The sequence below is a fragment of the Pecten maximus genome, chromosome 13 (assembly GCF_902652985.1).
Source record: "Pecten maximus chromosome 13, xPecMax1.1, whole genome shotgun sequence".
NCBI lineage: Eukaryota > Metazoa > Mollusca > Bivalvia > Pectinida > Pectinidae > Pecten > Pecten maximus.
Window position 1 is genome coordinate 19,086,493 of NC_047027.1, and position 18,302 is coordinate 19,104,794.

The window sequence follows — 18,302 nt, forward strand, 5'->3', positions numbered from 1 at the left end:
TTAATGATTTTAAGACTGTTATTATCTCCCTTTAATTATGATTGACAGTTAAACGCATGTTATGCTGGATATGACGATATAATTTACATTGATATTGGTTTTTACCTCAGTCATTACAGTATGGTGGTGCTGATGGAGACTGTGGATTGGATCATGAAGATGAACCCAAGTATAGTGAGCTGAGGAACAGACATTCTTGTGCCAAGGAATATACACAAAATAAACTGTGGACCAAAGTACAACATGGTGAGGAATGGAGACAACTAAAGAAATTCTGGTATCAGAAGAAGCCATGAACCCAGGTGTAGAGAGATGTCTCCACTGAAGGCATGTTGGTTTAAAGGATTTTACTCCTAAAACATGGGCCCAGACGTTCTAATTAGTCATGAACTCGATACGAGAAGACAAGTTTGGTGACTTATTCTGGAGGCCTATATTTGGAAAGTTCATGTCACTTCTATTTTATACGGAGGAAAGCTTGTCGAGGATACAGTGAAAGCAATTCTGCTCTAGGATACTGACCTTAAATATTGACGAGAGAATTAAAGATAAAGTTTAGTAGCCTCAACCAGTTATTGTGGTCTACGAGGAAGAAAACACTGTTCAAGAAATATGAATTTCAGAGCAAAAGACTGAATATATACGGAGTATATATAAAATAGGTATTGTTATTTAGTTTTTTTAGCCCACCATTATCAGATGGTGGGCTATTCAAATCGCCTTGTTTTTTACAAAAAAAAAAATTTAAAAAAAGATGAATTGATCACCATCATCATTAATGTACCGAGTTTCAAAGTACATAAAATTATCGGAAGTTAAAATCTGTTTAAGTCACAAAGAGAATTGGGCGAAGAGTGAGGTATAAACTTGGGCTCATATTGAATCATTCTGATACTGAAACACATAAAATCTGTGCTCAATCCAACTTTATTTCAACTTAAATCATGCATTAAAAGAAAGAAAAATTTAAACATTGTAAATAATATCGCACTTGAAGTTGAAGTATTTCCGAAATTTCTTTTAATCTGAAAATTTATTTAGGATTTTAGAGGTAACCCAAAACATTTTCGAGCGAGTGCAAAATGTGTATTTTTAAAATCATGTCATGATTAGGGACCAGTATTAATTGAACACACATTATGCCCCTGGGCTACACCTGTCTGAGGATTGGCAAAACTTCCATCTCAACCAACTGTTGATATAGAAATGTGTGTTATTAAAACAAAGCATAAAGGAAATGTATAAAATTCAAATTGATAGCTATATATAGCTACATGTTGGCAGTGATAATTTCTGTTTTCCAATTAAACAGTGGAGTCGGTGATTAATCGTTTTACCTCAGAGTATTGATTTGATTTTCTGTGATCAATCATGTTTGGACTGTAACATGGAAATTTTCAGGAGTTATTGAGATTTACAGTAGACTAGAAAAATGATTACATGTAAATCAACAACATTATCATTAAATTTACATGAAAATACATTTCTGTTCATGATAAAAAATTGTAATTGCTTGAAATTGTGATGGAGTATGCCTTAGATTTATAAAATTAATATTAATGTAAAAGATTTTCAGTGGTTGTTTTTGTGTATTAAGAAATGATCCAGGATAAATGTATAATTTTTTTTTTTTTTGAATCTTTCCAATCTTTATGAAATGTCTGACAGATGAAAATGTCTCAATGAAAAGAGAACTGCCCTGGATTTTGCAAGGCCAGAAATTCTTGGAAGACTTTTATTTGAATTTTATTTCATTTTATTGTTAATATATTGAAACAATTTCCTTAATAATTTGTAATGTGATATTTAAAAAAAGTGCTCGACTTACAGAAGTTGACTGGAATGTTTGAGATGAATTATATGACTAGTTGGGCCACATTCATTTGTAATATAGTGAGTTTACCATGGAGGAAAAGCTTCGGAACAAATAGAAATAATTTGTAAGTATTAGTATACTGCTGTATATTATGTATATATTCTGTAATGTACAAATTCTGTATTTGATCTGTGCTCTATTATTGATAGAATATATTTTTTTACTGTGACATCATTGTATTGTTGCCGCAACGTCATACAATTGTTTGAAAACTTGTAGCTTGTCTCAGCCCTGGGATGAGATAAGAAAATCTCACATAGGTAAAATTGTGGATATTTCTGTCCAGGGTGAGATAAAATATTCTCTTACTAAGGACAGGGATATCTACAATTTTACGAGGCAAGATTTTCTTTCTCACGCTCTCAGACAACTCAATGACATCATGTCGATCGTGTCAATATTTCTGTGTTTTTGTCTTGTTGCCTAAGTTTTTAATTCAGGACAAGAATAAAAATTTAGAAAAAAAATCGTAAAGGTATTTGCTAAGATACTTCAGTACAAATGATTTCCCTTTTGAAAAGATGATCCCTACCAATACAGCTATGTTTCATAGCTGTTGTTCCTTAATTGGGATTCAACAGAGATATTTATTGATATTTTGCATTAATTAAACAATGAAATGGATAACAAGATATCCAAGTGGTTGTATCCATGCTTTGTTTGTAAAGATACAAATAAAAAACCAAAACATGAAAGTTTTGCCCGAGTTTTATGTTATTGTTGTGTTCATGAATCGAGAGGGGGTTAAATATGTAGCCGTGACGTTTCTTCAATTACTGACAGGCGTCCATTTAAAATTTTATCAGTTGAAGTCGGTCAGTGCTTTTTCTCAGAAAGCTATTCTTTCTTGAATTCAATAAGTAGATTCCTCTTGTAGTAGCTGAAGTTTGTTATCACCGTTTCTCAAAGCAGTGATCCAATTATGAGCATTTGATAGTGGGCACCAAGATCCCTCTGGAATCTTGTGTAAGCAGTTTGAACATGCTGACAATCTCAATGGGCAGTTGGTTGAGTTGGATCATCAGAAAAATTCTATTAGATTTCTTACAAACTATATGTGTTACTCCTGGATAACATGTTTGAAAAAAAGCTAAAAGGATACCAAAGTGTAAATGAAAGTGGATAAACAAGGGCAAACTAATGAAGAAATATTTGAAAATATACAAGAATACTAGTTATGACCAGGAGTTCCGAAAGGAAAATTGTTTTCTACTTCATATAGGTCATGACCTATGTCTCCTCCATTAAGCCAAGACAATGGAGAAATCAAGGCAATTGAAAATATCTAAGGAAAATAAGACCTTGTCTTATGCAAGGGTGTCTTCTGTTTCATACACAACACGAGCAACTAAATTTCACTTGGTTTTGAGATTTGAGAAATATAAAAGAAAGATTGGAGTGGCGAAGAGAATTCTGACATAATAATTATAACAATACCATAATTTAAACTCAAAATTGATTAAACAAGAGTAAAATATGAAAAATATAGATCTGCATGGAGTCTCCCGAGAAAAGTATAAGGAGAATAAAATCAGGTTCTCCAGTAAGCATATTTCGCTTCATTGATACGTTTTTGGTTTTATTTTGTTTAACGTCCTAATAACAGCCAGGGTCATTTAAGGACGTGCCAGGTTTTTGAGGTGGAGGAAAGCCGGAGTACCTGGAGAAAAAACCAACGGCCTTTGGTCAGTACCTGGTCAACTGCCCCACATAAGTTTCGAACTCGCAACTCAGAGGTGGAGGGCTAGTGATAAAGTGTCCGGGCACCTTAACCACTCGGCCATTGCGGCCCCTTGTTTGACACATGTCATACATATATAGGTAAAATCCTGATAATTCACATTATTAAAATCAAATCATATCAACAAGCATTAGCTGAAATGAAAAATTGAAACCAGGTCAGAGATAGGGTAAATATAGTCATTAACATTTGTACAGGTATGGTCAATTTGCCAAATTTTAGAGAGTTCACCTTGCCCCTGAACATCATTCCCTGAATGCTCAATTATCTAAATCCAGAAGGTGCTCAAAAACAATAGAGAATACCAACAACTGAAGAAGAATGTAATTCTAGCTCAAATCGATAAAACGAAAATATAAACAAAAATATAGATTTGCCTGGAGACTCCTGAAAAAGTACAAGAATAAGACCAGAAGAGAAGCGTCTTCTGCTAACAATGATGCCCATTGTACAAATCTCAAATTAATGAGAGGGTGGTGACAATGAAACCAATAGTCATATCAACAAGCATCGCACACATTCGACTTCATAATGCATAAGGAAACCGAATATTTCCTAATGAAATCATGATGTCGACCATGAAAGCAGCCCATTGTCTTCATCAACCTTCATCTCTCAAAACCTTGTGCTAATTTTTTTGTCAGTAGTCGATATCTGTGGAAATTGTGATAACGGGATAAATGTTAGGTATTAAATCAAAAGGGAAACGTTTTTATGTAAGTAGGGGATGCAGGGATGTTACTATCTAGAAATGGAAAATTTACAATAGCGGAAATTGAAATCACGCTTATTATACAATTTAGCTGTAAGCTGTCCCTGTCGGTTACATTGTAAGCGTAAGATCTAGGTAAGCAGTCGAGTTGATGAGTCTGTATGTAGTGTCCTTGATTTCTAGCTCTACAGTGTATATCCAATGGACATGGTCAGTCAAGTTATAGTTATTTAGAGATAATACATTTTCCCTGAAGGACTATGCCAGGTCTCTGTTACCTGCTCCGATAGGCTCTTCTATATAATCAGCTTTGTATGAAAATTAAAACAAGCCTGCCAACAGTCATGTTGGAAGATCTGGTCACCAAACTCAACCAAGATGTTGTCAATCAGAAATTCTATCATTCTCATGATTCCATCTTGGGCTCATTTTCTATGAGTCTTGGTCATGTTTTACGAAATATGCTCCCATACACATATAGTTGACAACTTTGTACTTCGCTTTTCTTGGATAGAGAAAAAAACTCAAGAGAGAGGTCAAGATTACAAGAGCAAGCCAAGTATGGGGTGAATATGTCACATGGTGTTCAATATAGATGGAGCATGCTTCTTTGTCTTAGTTGGTAGAGCCAGCGATGATCACACTGGAGACCCAGGTTTGTTTACTTTTCGGCACTCAGCAAAAATGTATTTTTCTTGAATGAAAGAGTCGTAGATGGATCATCTATAATACCTCCGACACTTCACAGATTTGTAAACTTTGTTGTCTAAAGTGATCTATTGCAACTAGCTTTTGTCTGATGTGCATTGCGCATCATAAACAATTTATATTTTCGTCTTCTTCTCAATGACCAAGAGGCCCAGGATTCATGACATTGGGCCAGTAGTATGTTGGGATGAAGGGCTACAATGACCTTGACACACTTTAAAGGTTACAAGAGTCAAATCATAAGCCCACAATATGGTATTTCCTGGTAAGTTATGATAATTAGAACATTACTTTCAGTGCAATAAACTGTTTCCAAAATATTTTGTACATATACAGAGCATCAAGTTGACCCTTGACTTTTAGCAATTTCAGACGTCAAATCACTAATTATGGGAAATCTGAAGGGTCAAAACATGTGTTTTAAAAATAAACAGGTCCTTTCAAACCCAAGAGTCAGATCTCAATTTGGTGAGTCAAAAACATACTCTCAAGGGTCTACTGGATGCCCTGATATATATAATGATTGCTGTTACTTGAGTTTACAATAAAACTTTGAATTTCAGGTCAGGAGGTCAAAGTTCAAGGCCCATCCTTCCAAAGAGGACATAACAGATAATATATTACTAGATCTTCAAATAAAATTGAAAAATGGTTAGAGCGTACATTTAGGAATGATAGGTCCTCAGATCAAGTCCCAGTCTGGTTGTGCATTTTTCAAATTCCTATTACAGATTAATTAAACTATAAAGGTTAGCAAAGTGTCAAGTTAGTAACTATACCGGCACTGGTATTAACATTACTGCATCGATCATCCTCAGAAATATCTGAATCAGTAATACAGAATTATTAAGCATCCACTGATGAAATGACCACTTATAAGCACTAGATTTTTTTTGATTTTTTTGTATTTTGCGTACTGATTTAAGCAGGGACATATACATATTATACGTCCCTGATTTAAGTAATTTTTTCATTTATCTATTATTAATATCATTATTTTCTTTTCTTTGTTTTCTTATTTCTTTTTTTCCCCAGCAATACTCATAATGAAAATAGGTTTAAAAAAATCTTTAATCAAATCTTATTTGTGATATAATCAACATGGTGATATTTGGTCTTTGAAATTGAGTTTTAGAATGAACATCAAAATATGTGTGAATTGTCTGAACCAGTGCCTATATTCATAAAAGAAAATCAAATATTAAATATACCAGATATATATTGTCATGTAGTAATAACGACAGTACAGACAAATTGTCAAATTTTCGAGGTAATCTACTACTTTACCACGACACAAGTCAATTACAAACAATCACATATACATGTATAGACATAGAATATGGAACAGTCACATAAATTTAGTAGATAAGCAACAAACAATATCATTATGTTTGTGTCAATAACCCCCACACTAGATAATTAATTTGCTCTGAAGGCCTATTGTAATTAATTAGAAAAGAATTTACCATAGGTGGTGTACGGATGGTATAAATAAATAGTCATATAAAAGGCTTAAAAACAACAGTGCAAGTTGAAGCAATGTGGATGACAGTGCATATGATGTAGCAAATGTTTTAGTTCATCTCCGGAGTTGGTTCATTGTGTCCCACGAATCTCGGCCAAACCTGCGGGCAGCAATGACAATGTCAGTTGGCAATTGCCATATTACTGACTAAAATAAAAAAAAAATTTAAAAAAAATTCTATCTATATAGGTGATGCTATTATATAAATTATTGCAATATTTATTGAACCAATCCCATGAATACTAGGCCTATATTGGGTTTGATTCAATGCTATGTACAAATATTAGCTCTCGCGGTCCTGACACCTATTAGTAAATTATTTTTTTTATATATTATACATAAATGTATATTTGTACAGCCCTCATCTCCTATTTGGATTTAAACTTATTGGATTCATACATATAAAATTTGCTTTCTTCTATATGGATTTCTTTTCCCATGGAATCTATCATATCAATTAACATATCTATTTTCCATTTGTGGGTTAGTGAATTTAGGCTTTCATAAATTTCTGAGAACTAGTCTACCCTAATCTAAAAAGAATTTATTTCTACATCTTTTTTGTTGTTGTTGATAGAATCTCGATCTAACAATTGTTTTTTATAATTATTTATTTATTATGAAATTGCATCTGTCACTGTCACAGTTCTTATTACATAACCCCATTTGCATCATTTTACTAAGCGCGCTTTAACATTGATTATTTTATTGATGCTGAAAAAGATTCTGATGCTGACCTTTCTTCAATCGGTTTTTGAACAGGTGCGAGGGATCTAGGCAGTGTAAATCAATGCAATTCGTAGTCATAAAATACATTCCATTCACTTGCTACCTTTAAATATTGATTTAGATGGATCGCTTAATTAAACACTCGTCTACATTCATGTTAGAACGGGCACTGTTTTCCCCAAACGGCCCTCCAAGTTTTGACGTCACTATAGCAACTGATGTGTAAATCAGAGGTCAGTTAAAAATAGCCACGTGGTTCGCTGTTTCGCCGACGGGTCCGCCATATTGGATACGAAGATTACCGACGTTGTCTCAGACAAAGTATTGATCGAAGATGAATTAATTTTCCATTTGCATATTCGAATATTCATGTGATGGATATACTTCTGTTCAGGTGAATTGGAAATGAAAATAATTGCCTTTATAACGTACCATTTTCAAATCTCCCGTTTGCGCGCCATTTTGTGTTGCCTGGATCGTCGAGGGAGGTCAAGTCTGACTTGTGGACTGTGAAGGTGTTTTACACGTAATATATTGTGATATCACGCATCAGTTAATTGGCACCACGGAGTCCGTATCGACACTGTAAGTACCAAATTGATCAATATTATTAGTTACCAGCACAATCATGGTTTGCCACCATTTGTTTACGATCGTTACATGTTTCATTCATTCATTCTGTCTTCATCAGGGAATGGGATGGAAGAATTGCTCGATATTGTTGCTCTATTTACCTATTTTAAATCTGAATATATACCAAAATATTTATTGTTTTCATAATATTCATTGTCCCCTAACTGAAACTATGGTACATACATACGATTTATATCGGAACATCGCATATTCAAGCACATGTCTCCGTAATGTTTTGGTTCAGACATGTTTTGAATTGTTCTGAGAATAATCAGTCAGACATGTTAGACAATTCATATGATTTCAAGTGTTCAGTTATCATAAATCTATAAAATAGTTATCGTTGAGTATAATGATATGTCAGTATTGTCAATTCGGGTTGGATTGTTCATACTGATATTGTTAATTATTTAGAAATTTGTTTTATCCGCCACTGGGGATAGCGGAAGTTTTCATGTGGTACCATGTCACGCGGTCATTTCGTAGGGGGTAAGGGAGGTAACTACAAACGAATAGGTGCATAAACTCAACATCATCATCAATGACACATAGGTGACTTCATCGTACGTAAATAATCGTTAATGTTATGGAAATGTTTACGAAATAGGAAAATGTGTCATGGGCATGAAAATGTACACACATGTGTTTTGATTTTAAGTGTGTTCAAATTATATATGAAAACAAACCATTGATTTTCTCTTTTAATATTACAAAATAAAGCTACATGTAGCGTTATTGCTAATGTCGGTTTTTCAGTTATCAATAATCAGTTTGCTTTTCATATTTTGTGTTGAATATTTAATTAATGTATTTATTTCATACAGTGAAAATAGACTGGTTGAATGGTACATAGCTAGAGAACTTTATAAGTTAGTATTATGGTCTTGTCAACATGGCATATTAGCTAGATCCATCACATATGGTTTCAACCAATGCAGATGAGTTGAATGGGTGCTGAATTTAACCTTTCACCAGGCGTGAAACAACACCTTTTTATTGACAACAGAACGAGAATAATCTTATAGTGATGTGTGGATCATGATAGTTAAATTGTTTGGACAACCCCATTTGAATAATATGTTATTGTGTCAATTAATTTTGGTGATCTTGTTTTTGAGTAGAACACGGAAAAAAAAAAACCATGAAAGCTTTGTATGGATATAATGCCACTATATATATGATTATAACCTAGGTTTGAAACTGTGTACCTGGGGTAGTGGGTACCCTCCAAAGCAGACAGCTCACGCATAGATCTTCAAAACAGTATAATAATATGTTTCAATAACATGTTATTCAATTACATGCCTTGATCATTTGTTATTCCTGTAGTTCAAAGTTGTATTCATTTGTTTTGATCATTTAATAAATTTATGTCCAGGACTTATTCTAAGGGCTGTTTAGGCCCATTAATGGGCCCCATTCTCAATTGAAATTATTAGGTCATCTGACCCGAAGGGTCAGGATGACCTATAGCCATCGTGCTATAAAAGGAATAAAGGAAAAATCTTCTATGCTAAGGAACTTTTTTTAAATTCTATAAAACTTTCCTTTATTGGAATTTTCAAAGAATTTCCTTCAATTAAATGAGGAACATTGATGAAACTGCGAAAGAAACATATGTCCCTTATGAGGAGTTTTCAGTCATCAAACAGGTGCTTGATTTATCAAATTCAGATTGAGTCAGAAATCTGAAATCCGTTCTGAACACCTGAACATGTACGTACAGTTGTATCTTATTCTAATGTAATTACCTCCCTTATACCCAGCCACTGCAATGTAAATATATATGACAAGATTTTTTCTTTTTGATTATCAATATTCAAAAGATGTCACTTGTATCCAAAATCTTACATAGCACATACACTAGATCTCAGCATCATAATCCCATTTCAATTTGATCTTGTGAGTTTTCTTGCCTTTTTGAAGAAGAAAATTGGTGATCTGAAAAATGAATTTCAGAAATGAACTACAAACTCTGGGAATTTGGCTAAATTGATGTGAAATGATTTTTCTTGATATGATAACGGTAACGAAGATGTTTTGGAATGAATATTTGACCATCTGGACAGAATGGTAGAGTGGGTAACCAGACTGTCAGCAATTTAATGGACATTGTCCCTGCAAACCAACATCTTGCATGGTCTGGATACATAACATATATAATTATATATATATATATATATGGGATCATGAATCTGGGAGTAAGAGTAGCTCTGGCCATGCAGTTTGTAATTTGCTAGCATAGCTGTCAGTCTAAATTGTAAATTATATGAAACAGCATTCATAGATCACCAAATTTAAACTGACTGCCATTCTAGATCAATGACTACTGAATTTCCACTCTGACAGCTTCTTCTTTACAACAACTCGGCTGTACCAGTTAAAGTAAATGTACAAACTCCAAATTAACTTTATGAATAAACCAGTTTTTTCAAAGTCATAGAGTTGGTGAAAATCTGCTGACAAATTCACTGCATTATTCTTCTTCGACAGGACATGTTTTAGGGGTCATGCACACCTTGTTTAAATGGTTACAGCATAGATTTGATCATTGTAAAAATTGCATGTGTAATAAATGTGATCGATGAATACAGTAGAAAATGCAAAATCGATTATCGGATATTATCCAGGGCAGGAAAAGCCCAGACAGGTATATTTTGTCTGTGGGCAAGTAAATATTGGTGACCACTTAGCAGATTGGCAAGTCCAAAATACCTTTTCCTTAGAGTAATTTAAGATACTACTAAATCAGCTTAATTGGACCAATATGTTTTACCTTTAGGCATGTACTTTTACCCAAACTTGCCCACAGGACCAGTGATGCTGAAATTTTTTTTTTCTTATCCTTTAATCAAAAAGGCCTTCCGATGAAAAAGATAATTAATTACCTAACCAGATGACTGTGTAAATTCTCCGATCCAAATCTTAACAGAACAGTGCAATGGTCGGTTGGTGCAACCTCACTACATTGTATTTTTTTTGCAGGAAGCAGTTGCACGGAAATTGCAATTAGTGAAATGGCAATCAGAGTGATTTTATCACTAAGGTAACAGATGAAATATACAGAGTAGTTTTCAATTTTACTTTCTTAAAAAAATTATGGTTTTGGTAAAGATTCAAATGCTGAAGTCGCAGTTGTAGCAATTTTTGTTGAAGCTGTCATTTCATGCTTACCTGTTTTATAATGCAGTGTAAATCCTAGCTGTAAAATTTTTCCAAATCAGTTTATTGGATTTGTCCAAAACCTTTTTTCAAATTAAATACCTAGGAATATCCACTGGTTTAATTGTTTCATGAATATTCTTAGATTTGAATCCTGGTATTAGCTCATTTTATACTAAAATTAAAAAAGGTCCAGATTGTATCGCTGTCTATGTTAATGAGGGTTTAATTCAAGTTAAATAGAAATTTAATTTTAAGTTAGAAAAGAAGTTCTTGTTTAAATCTTTTGCAGCAAAGCTTGTTTGAACAGTATAAATGTACATATTATTGACAAATATACCAGTAGGCTGCCAAAAAAGCACTGTTAAACCAGATCACATCTTGTCATTCGAGGTCATTGGTAAAGCAGCCAGTGAGCTTTAAATGATATAAGCCTACAGAGAAGGATTGACTAAAATTCTGACAAGTCTTGGTGTCCTGGTATGTTTCTACGGGGGTGATAAATCACTGCTGAAAGAAAGCACTGTCTGTTGGTCTTTTAATACTATGTCAAGCAGAAGAGATGATCTTCTCCAAAAGCAACAGTATTTGTTGGAAGACAATACTAGGATTGTCTGTGTTCACTGGTTTTCATAGCCCCTTTTTTCAACCCATCCTTTTGAGGGCTTGATAGATGTCAATGCCAAGGACTTGATAAAATCTCCAAAGCAGTTTTCTCTCTAAGCTGTACATGGATTCTCTGTAAGACTGTAGAATTACCTAATGCAATATATGTCATATATTTGTTTGAGGGAAAAAAGAAAGAGAAAATGAAAAAGTAAAAAGAATTAAGTAAACAAATTTTTTCTGATGGAATTTATGAAGAACAATGATTTACTATGACATGAGCCTTTATTTAGGTGTTTGCTGGGTTTATCACCCCGTGAACAGCTAGGGTCATTTAGAGTTGGGGTCTCCTTGTAGTAGTTGGTGATTACCTTACTGAACTACATACGGGAGGTCCGTCGCATGACATCCAGAGCAATTAGGGTAAAGTGTCTTGCCCAAGAACACAAACCAGGACAACACAGATCGGCCCGTTTCTCAGCTTCTTGAGAAACACAAACCAAAACGGGTAGGAACGCTGATCTTCGTCTGAGGCTATTTGGTCTTCGCTCTAATGACTGATGAAATGATGGGATATAGACTCATGCGTACATGAGTACCCATGTATCCAGCTTCATTGATATCATCTCATGTATGAGTTTATGTTTCAACCACCTGGGGTCAAAAATTGGTCAGTTATTTTCAATTTTCATTGTCCCCTTTCCTTTTACCTACCTATGGGCTAAATTTAGGTCACTGTTACTATAAATAGATTTTTGAAGTCTTTGTTCTACCAACTTAATTAATCAATTTTCTCGTAATCCTGAAACTCCATACACTTCCTCACAGCCATCATCTTATGGGCAAATTTGGGTTTCAACCTCATGCAGTCAGAATTGAGGTGACTTTAACTATAAATAGATTTCCAATGTCCTTTATGATCTTCGTTAATTATATCTGACATACACTTACACTCACAATTGTGATCTCTTGAATGAATTTGCATTTCACTGTCTTGGAATCCAAATCACAGTATTGAATGATAGTTATCAATTTTGGCTTGAAGTAAGGATGGACTTATTGCATGCGTAAAAAAATACTTGTTGCAGAATTGATTATTTGAAACTCTAAATCGATCATAAGTTTTGTAAATTTAGCACAGAATTGCTCTTTTGTAGAAAGTTCCTGTACATCTTCAATATTTTCATCACACATCTTAGCCTTCGTTTTCAATGTTTTTAATGCATTTAACAGTTAATATATATATATTTAAATCACTTGTAAACGACCAATGAATATCAGTAAAATATAAGATCAACTACTTCTTGGTTCGGTAACATTGCAAAAATATCCGAAGCCAAAGAAAAGTAAACACATTCAGAAATTTCTGATTAACTTTTCAAAATAATCGTTGATATTGTTCAATTTTTTTTTTTTCTCTCAATCTTTGGCCCACAACTACTGAATATTCATGTTTGCATCATTGAAATATTGTACAGCAAGTTCATAAAACAAGCTTTATTCCGTCATATACATTGTAGCAACATTTCAATTTTTTTTTGTGTCAATTGTTGTTTAAAAAAATGGAATTGTGTCAGAATTTTAGTGTTGGTGACATCTTGTATACAGTGATTACGGTAAACCTCCGATTAATTCGAACACGCGGATAGTTCGAACACACTTTTTTTTCTAGAAAAACGGTAATTTTTTAGCTAGTAATAGTTCGAACTCTGGCTGTTTATATCAGATACCATTTCGGATAGTTCGAACTTGTCAAATGAAGAACGTAAAGTAAGAAGCTCGCGACGACCCGGCCCCGATGACCGGGCGAAAAAAATGCCAAGATTTAAATTTGATCAACAAGCACATTTAGTTTATTAGATTGTATGCGTGATCATTAGAATGCGTCTGTGATTTAATATATGCCACATATTTTAGCGTTAATTCAGTTTTTGTTACATTGCAAAACACACCACGCACGAGACAGCTGATTGCAAATTTAGGCCCCGACAATGTATAAGTAACATGCGATATTTGTATTCGCGCTGTGTATGGCAAACTAAGAAATCGCCCGTGTATTTTCACATATAACTAGTGTTAACTTAGCATTATGATTATTTAATTGTGACTGGACATCTCTTAAGTATTGCCAAGGTATTACATGAAAACCTGGGACCTCACGCTAGGTAAGCAGGCCACGCGAGGTGTCGCTTGCGGCAAAGTTGAAAGGATCGGCTGCCCGATCGTGCTGAGTGACGTGAAAAGCATTCATATCTAGTCAAAACAATCCACAGGTGTCCCAATTAGTGATGGATAATTATGCAGGTATCAACTACGTTTGGTAGATAATACGACTGGGCATATTTAAAAGCAGACATGTTGATGTTCTGGCCTAATTTTACCAACATATAACGCCTATTTTTACAGTAGTGCTTTCGTAAACGCAACAGGTTATGTAGACTGCTTTTGACGTATTTAAGAGACCATTTATTACAATAATATAGCGATAGTTTCTCATTCAGATAAAAAAAATATAACCATGCAAATGTTTAACTTTAGTGTCACAAATGAAACGTGTACTGTAATGTTTTGGGGCCTACTGACAGTACTGTAGCCATGCATTGCCCGAGCGGCTTCGCGCAATAACCATCATCAGTTATCGCGAAACGAAGAACGTTAACGATCAATTAATATTGAATTAAATGAAATACTATCATTTTACTTACTTGTAAATGTGCCATTGTTCAGGCCGCCGTTATTACGTATCAAATTTACGATGGATGTGTTTGTGTCTAATGATTTTACTCTGCCGAGATTTTCGCCGATATTGACTCGAATAGTTCGAACTCACGCTTATTTTCTGAAGCATAATTTCGAATAATTCGAACAGGTTCGTCAATATTTATTTAATTTTGTTCGAACTAACCGGAGGTTTACCGTATGCTGATGAAAATGAAAAACAGCCGTCAACATTGGCCATGGATAATTTTAATTGCAGTTGAAATTTTTATTTTCAGTCTTGAAAAAAGAAATAATTAGCTTGCATATACGGTATATCGGATATGTGGTGTTGAAAAAATAAAAACATTAATATTGTCAATTTTGTATCAATTTATTACAATTGTTAATTAATGAGTTTATTAATTATTTTTTAAGAAATAGTAGCGATAAACGAAATATTAAGGAAAGTTATGATTAAGAGTATTCAAAGAATTTCCTAATTGTTTTATAATTGTTTTGGCCATACCTGTACAAAGTAAACATTTCCTGTACTGGAGATAAGAGTTTTGACCCTCCCTTTCACTTCCAACTGATGTTGATCTTTGATCAAGGCAACTGTATGGCACATCCTCTCTGTGTTATTTCAGTCCATGGGTTCTCATACCACACATATCTTAGTATGTAGATTTGTAGGTAACAATCAGCTGACTGATATGATATATTTACCCCTTAGGGGTACAAAAGGGGGTAACGAACACAAGTTTTATTTTAATTAATTTTCTCTAAGATAAAAATTCAATATCAACAGATCTATTTGAGTTACATAAATTTTTGTCTTGAAATTGATTATTTAAACAATTTAGATTTTAATTCTTTTATTGAAACTAATATTAACTAATGTATCATATATATCTCATAGATATTTTCTAAGAAAATCAATTGTTTACATTTGACAATGCATGACAGAACATGTTAAAATATTTTGTTTATACAGATAAAATATTTATCTCGTAAAGAGTAAAATAAGGGTACATATGCTCTGAATAAATTATAATATATTACACAATAGACATTGTATTTGTTATGATCTATAAGAGATTCCTACACTGGTTAAGCTACCAACTGTAGATGACAGGAGCCGTGAGGAGGGCCAAATCTCTAGCTGAAGTGTACATTAAGTACAGACAGCAAACACTACAGTGAGCCCTGAAACGACTCTTTACACATGTGTGTTATGCTAACTGGACTTGTACATGATTAATTGGCCACCAAAAGGTGTGAAACCATGTCATTCAGTGACATTTACCCCCTGGGGGGCCCCACACTGTATGTATGTAGACTTCATTACATATTGACCAGACAGTCAACATAATACCGTGACCCAGATGTAAGGTTAAATTTGATTGGTGGATTATAAATAAAGCCCAGAGGCACATTGCATCCATGAGCCAATTATAGTGGCTGTGTTAGACAGTTGTCAGGCTGCATGCTTGTGTGGAAGCTAGGAGAGCAGAAGCTAGGAGGCGTAATGATCCGCCCAGAGGAGAGGATGTAGACTCAGTATGTACGATATATGTATGTGCCCTACTTTCTGATAGGGACTGTCTGTCTACCATGTAGGATTTCACCTGGGCCGGTCATCTGGACATCTGACCACTTACATCACTTACACTGACCGTTGCTTTATATCAGGAATGGGACAGGGGAAATATTTCCTTTCAGGATAGATTTCCTCCCATTTGTATGAAGTAAAAGGGAAGATTTCGTAGAAGTTTTGTGAAGAAGTCTCCCGGACAGTGCTTTTCAGTTGAGGAGTGCCATTAGTGTTTAGCATGACTGGAGGAAGATGTGCTTCAGTATACACAGCAGTACAAAGGTCAGCTGGGTCCACAGGTCCAGTAATGTCCAGCTAACCTGGTGTGGAGCCAGCAATCAAACATACATACTGGATTTTGAAATCTACGTCTGTTGGTCATCAGACGTCTAATCCTGATTAGAATCAGCTGTGCCTATGGCCGTTACATCAGCTGATCATCACAGAGTGGTCATCTAAGAACAGCTGATAGGGCGGATGCTTAGCTGGATTCTTCAGCCCTGGTTGTGAATACGTATACATCATATACATTGGTGTATGGATATTACATAAATTTATCTTGTGACACATGAGATTTTTGTGATGACTTCCACTTTTGGGTAGGTGCTTTTTATCCCAGATTTTTTAAAGATGTGTCATCAACTTTAAATATTATTAATAGCCAAAACACTTTCCGTATAAACTGTGTTCAAAGAATTGGGCCAAAAGAATTTTTTTTTAACTGGCATGACAACAATGTCACGAGTGTTGTTATTTTTTACCTGGTGAAAGTGATGTGCAATATTGGAACTGTTTTGTTGTAGAATTGGATTAATTGTTGAGACAGGGCTTAGAAAACCTGCATTGTTCATCAGTAACTGTTGAACATTTGTTATTGTTGCAGAATCAACGGGAAGTGCTATATTCAATCAAGTCATTTGTTATCAATATTTGAATTTTATTGAAACGTTATTAGGATTTTTTAAAAGAAAAAACTGGATTATTTTAGGAAGTTTACATTTTGGATTTGTGCAATAAGTTTTCGTGGATGTTTCTGTTAAACTACGGAACCTACAATGATATTGAATTGAACTTTTGAGGATATATAGACCATTTCAAACTTTGCTGAATTCCTGTGAGAGGGTTTGATTTTGTGGATATATAACGGAGAATCACGATTGGAATTACATGACACATTTAAAAGTTACCTCATATAGATACCTGGGTAGAAACACAAGCCGTGCCCATGGTTCACGAGGGAAAGGATAATCACAACCTTGAGGACATGAATAACAGTGTGGTAGATGAGCGACTGTTGAGCAACCGTGGTCATTGGTTAAAACAGGAGCAGGAATACTACAAACAAGCAATGAGACTCAAACGTAAGAATATCTTCATCTCTTAGCTTAACAGTATATAGACATAGAGTATACAGCTAATGTCGTCAAGATTTTCCAGTATACAAGCTTAGAGTATACAGCTAATGTTGTCAAGATTTTCCAGTATACAAGCTTAGAGTATACAGCTAATGTTGTCAAGATTTTCCAGTATACAAGCTTAGAGTATACAGCTAATGTCGTCAAGATTTTCCAGTATACAAGCTTAGAGTATACAGCTAATGTCGTCAAGATTTTCAAACATGAGGATATTGAGACGTTTAATTAAAAAGGATTATATTGAAATCTCGGAATATCTTCATCTTCTAGCTTACCAGTAGTTAGCTGATGTTGTGAGGATATTTCAACTTAAGGATACCTAGAATCTTATGTTTGTCTTTAACTATAGCCAACATATCAAATGGATATATTCAATGGCCAAGTGGTTAAGGTGTACCAACATTTATCACTAGTCCTCCACCTCTGGGTTGCGAGTTCGAAACCTTCGTGGGACAGTTGCCAGGTACTGACCGTATGTCGGTGGTTTTTCTCCGGGTACTCTGGCTTTCCTCCACCTCCAAAACCTGGCACGTCCTTAAATGACCCTCACTAGTGGCTGTTAATAACCCTGGCTGTTAATATGATGTTAAGCAAAATAAACCAAACCAAATATTCAAACTAAAGGATATCTAAATCCTCTCCTGAATAGCTCATATATATACTGTTTATTCTATGTCAAACATATAGCCTGCCAACACCGTTAGGATATCTTAAGTTGTTGTTTACCTTACAAGTATATCAAATTTTGAACCTATAGGCTATAGCCAATGTCAAGGATATATTTAAATTCATAAGGATATGATCAATGTAGCTAGCTGTCTTGTAAATGTCACGTTACTAACCTGATCGAATATGCAGCAGATGACAAAAGGATGTTAAAGAATTATCTATACATTTGAAG

General features: G+C 34.4%; 2 protein-coding genes across 6 annotated transcripts in view; both read left to right on the forward strand.

The window, feature by feature from the left end:
- LOC117340859 (DNA polymerase epsilon catalytic subunit A-like) overlaps positions 1 to 2,571 on the forward strand; it is a 73,273-nt gene extending 70,702 nt beyond the window's left edge. The window contains exon 52 of the mRNA XM_033902632.1: positions 111 to 2,571. Coding sequence (XP_033758523.1) covers positions 111 to 183 — 73 coding nt within the window. The 3' untranslated portion in view covers positions 184 to 2,571. The remainder of the gene's footprint in view (positions 1 to 110) is intronic.
- Positions 2,572 to 7,768: 5,197 nt separating this feature from the next.
- Positions 7,769 to 18,302, forward strand: part of LOC117341475 (dual specificity tyrosine-phosphorylation-regulated kinase 1A-like) — an 84,894-nt gene continuing 74,360 nt past the window's right edge. For 2 of the 5 annotated variants that reach the window (XM_033903339.1, XM_033903340.1), the window contains exon 1: positions 15,859 to 17,347. In XM_033903339.1, coding sequence (XP_033759230.1) covers positions 17,212 to 17,347 — 136 coding nt within the window. In that variant the 5' untranslated portion in view covers positions 15,859 to 17,211. Of the gene's footprint in view, positions 7,877 to 15,858; positions 17,348 to 18,302 lie in introns of those variants that run through there. The other 3 variants (XM_033903332.1, XM_033903333.1, XM_033903335.1) reach the window with 2 other exon arrangements.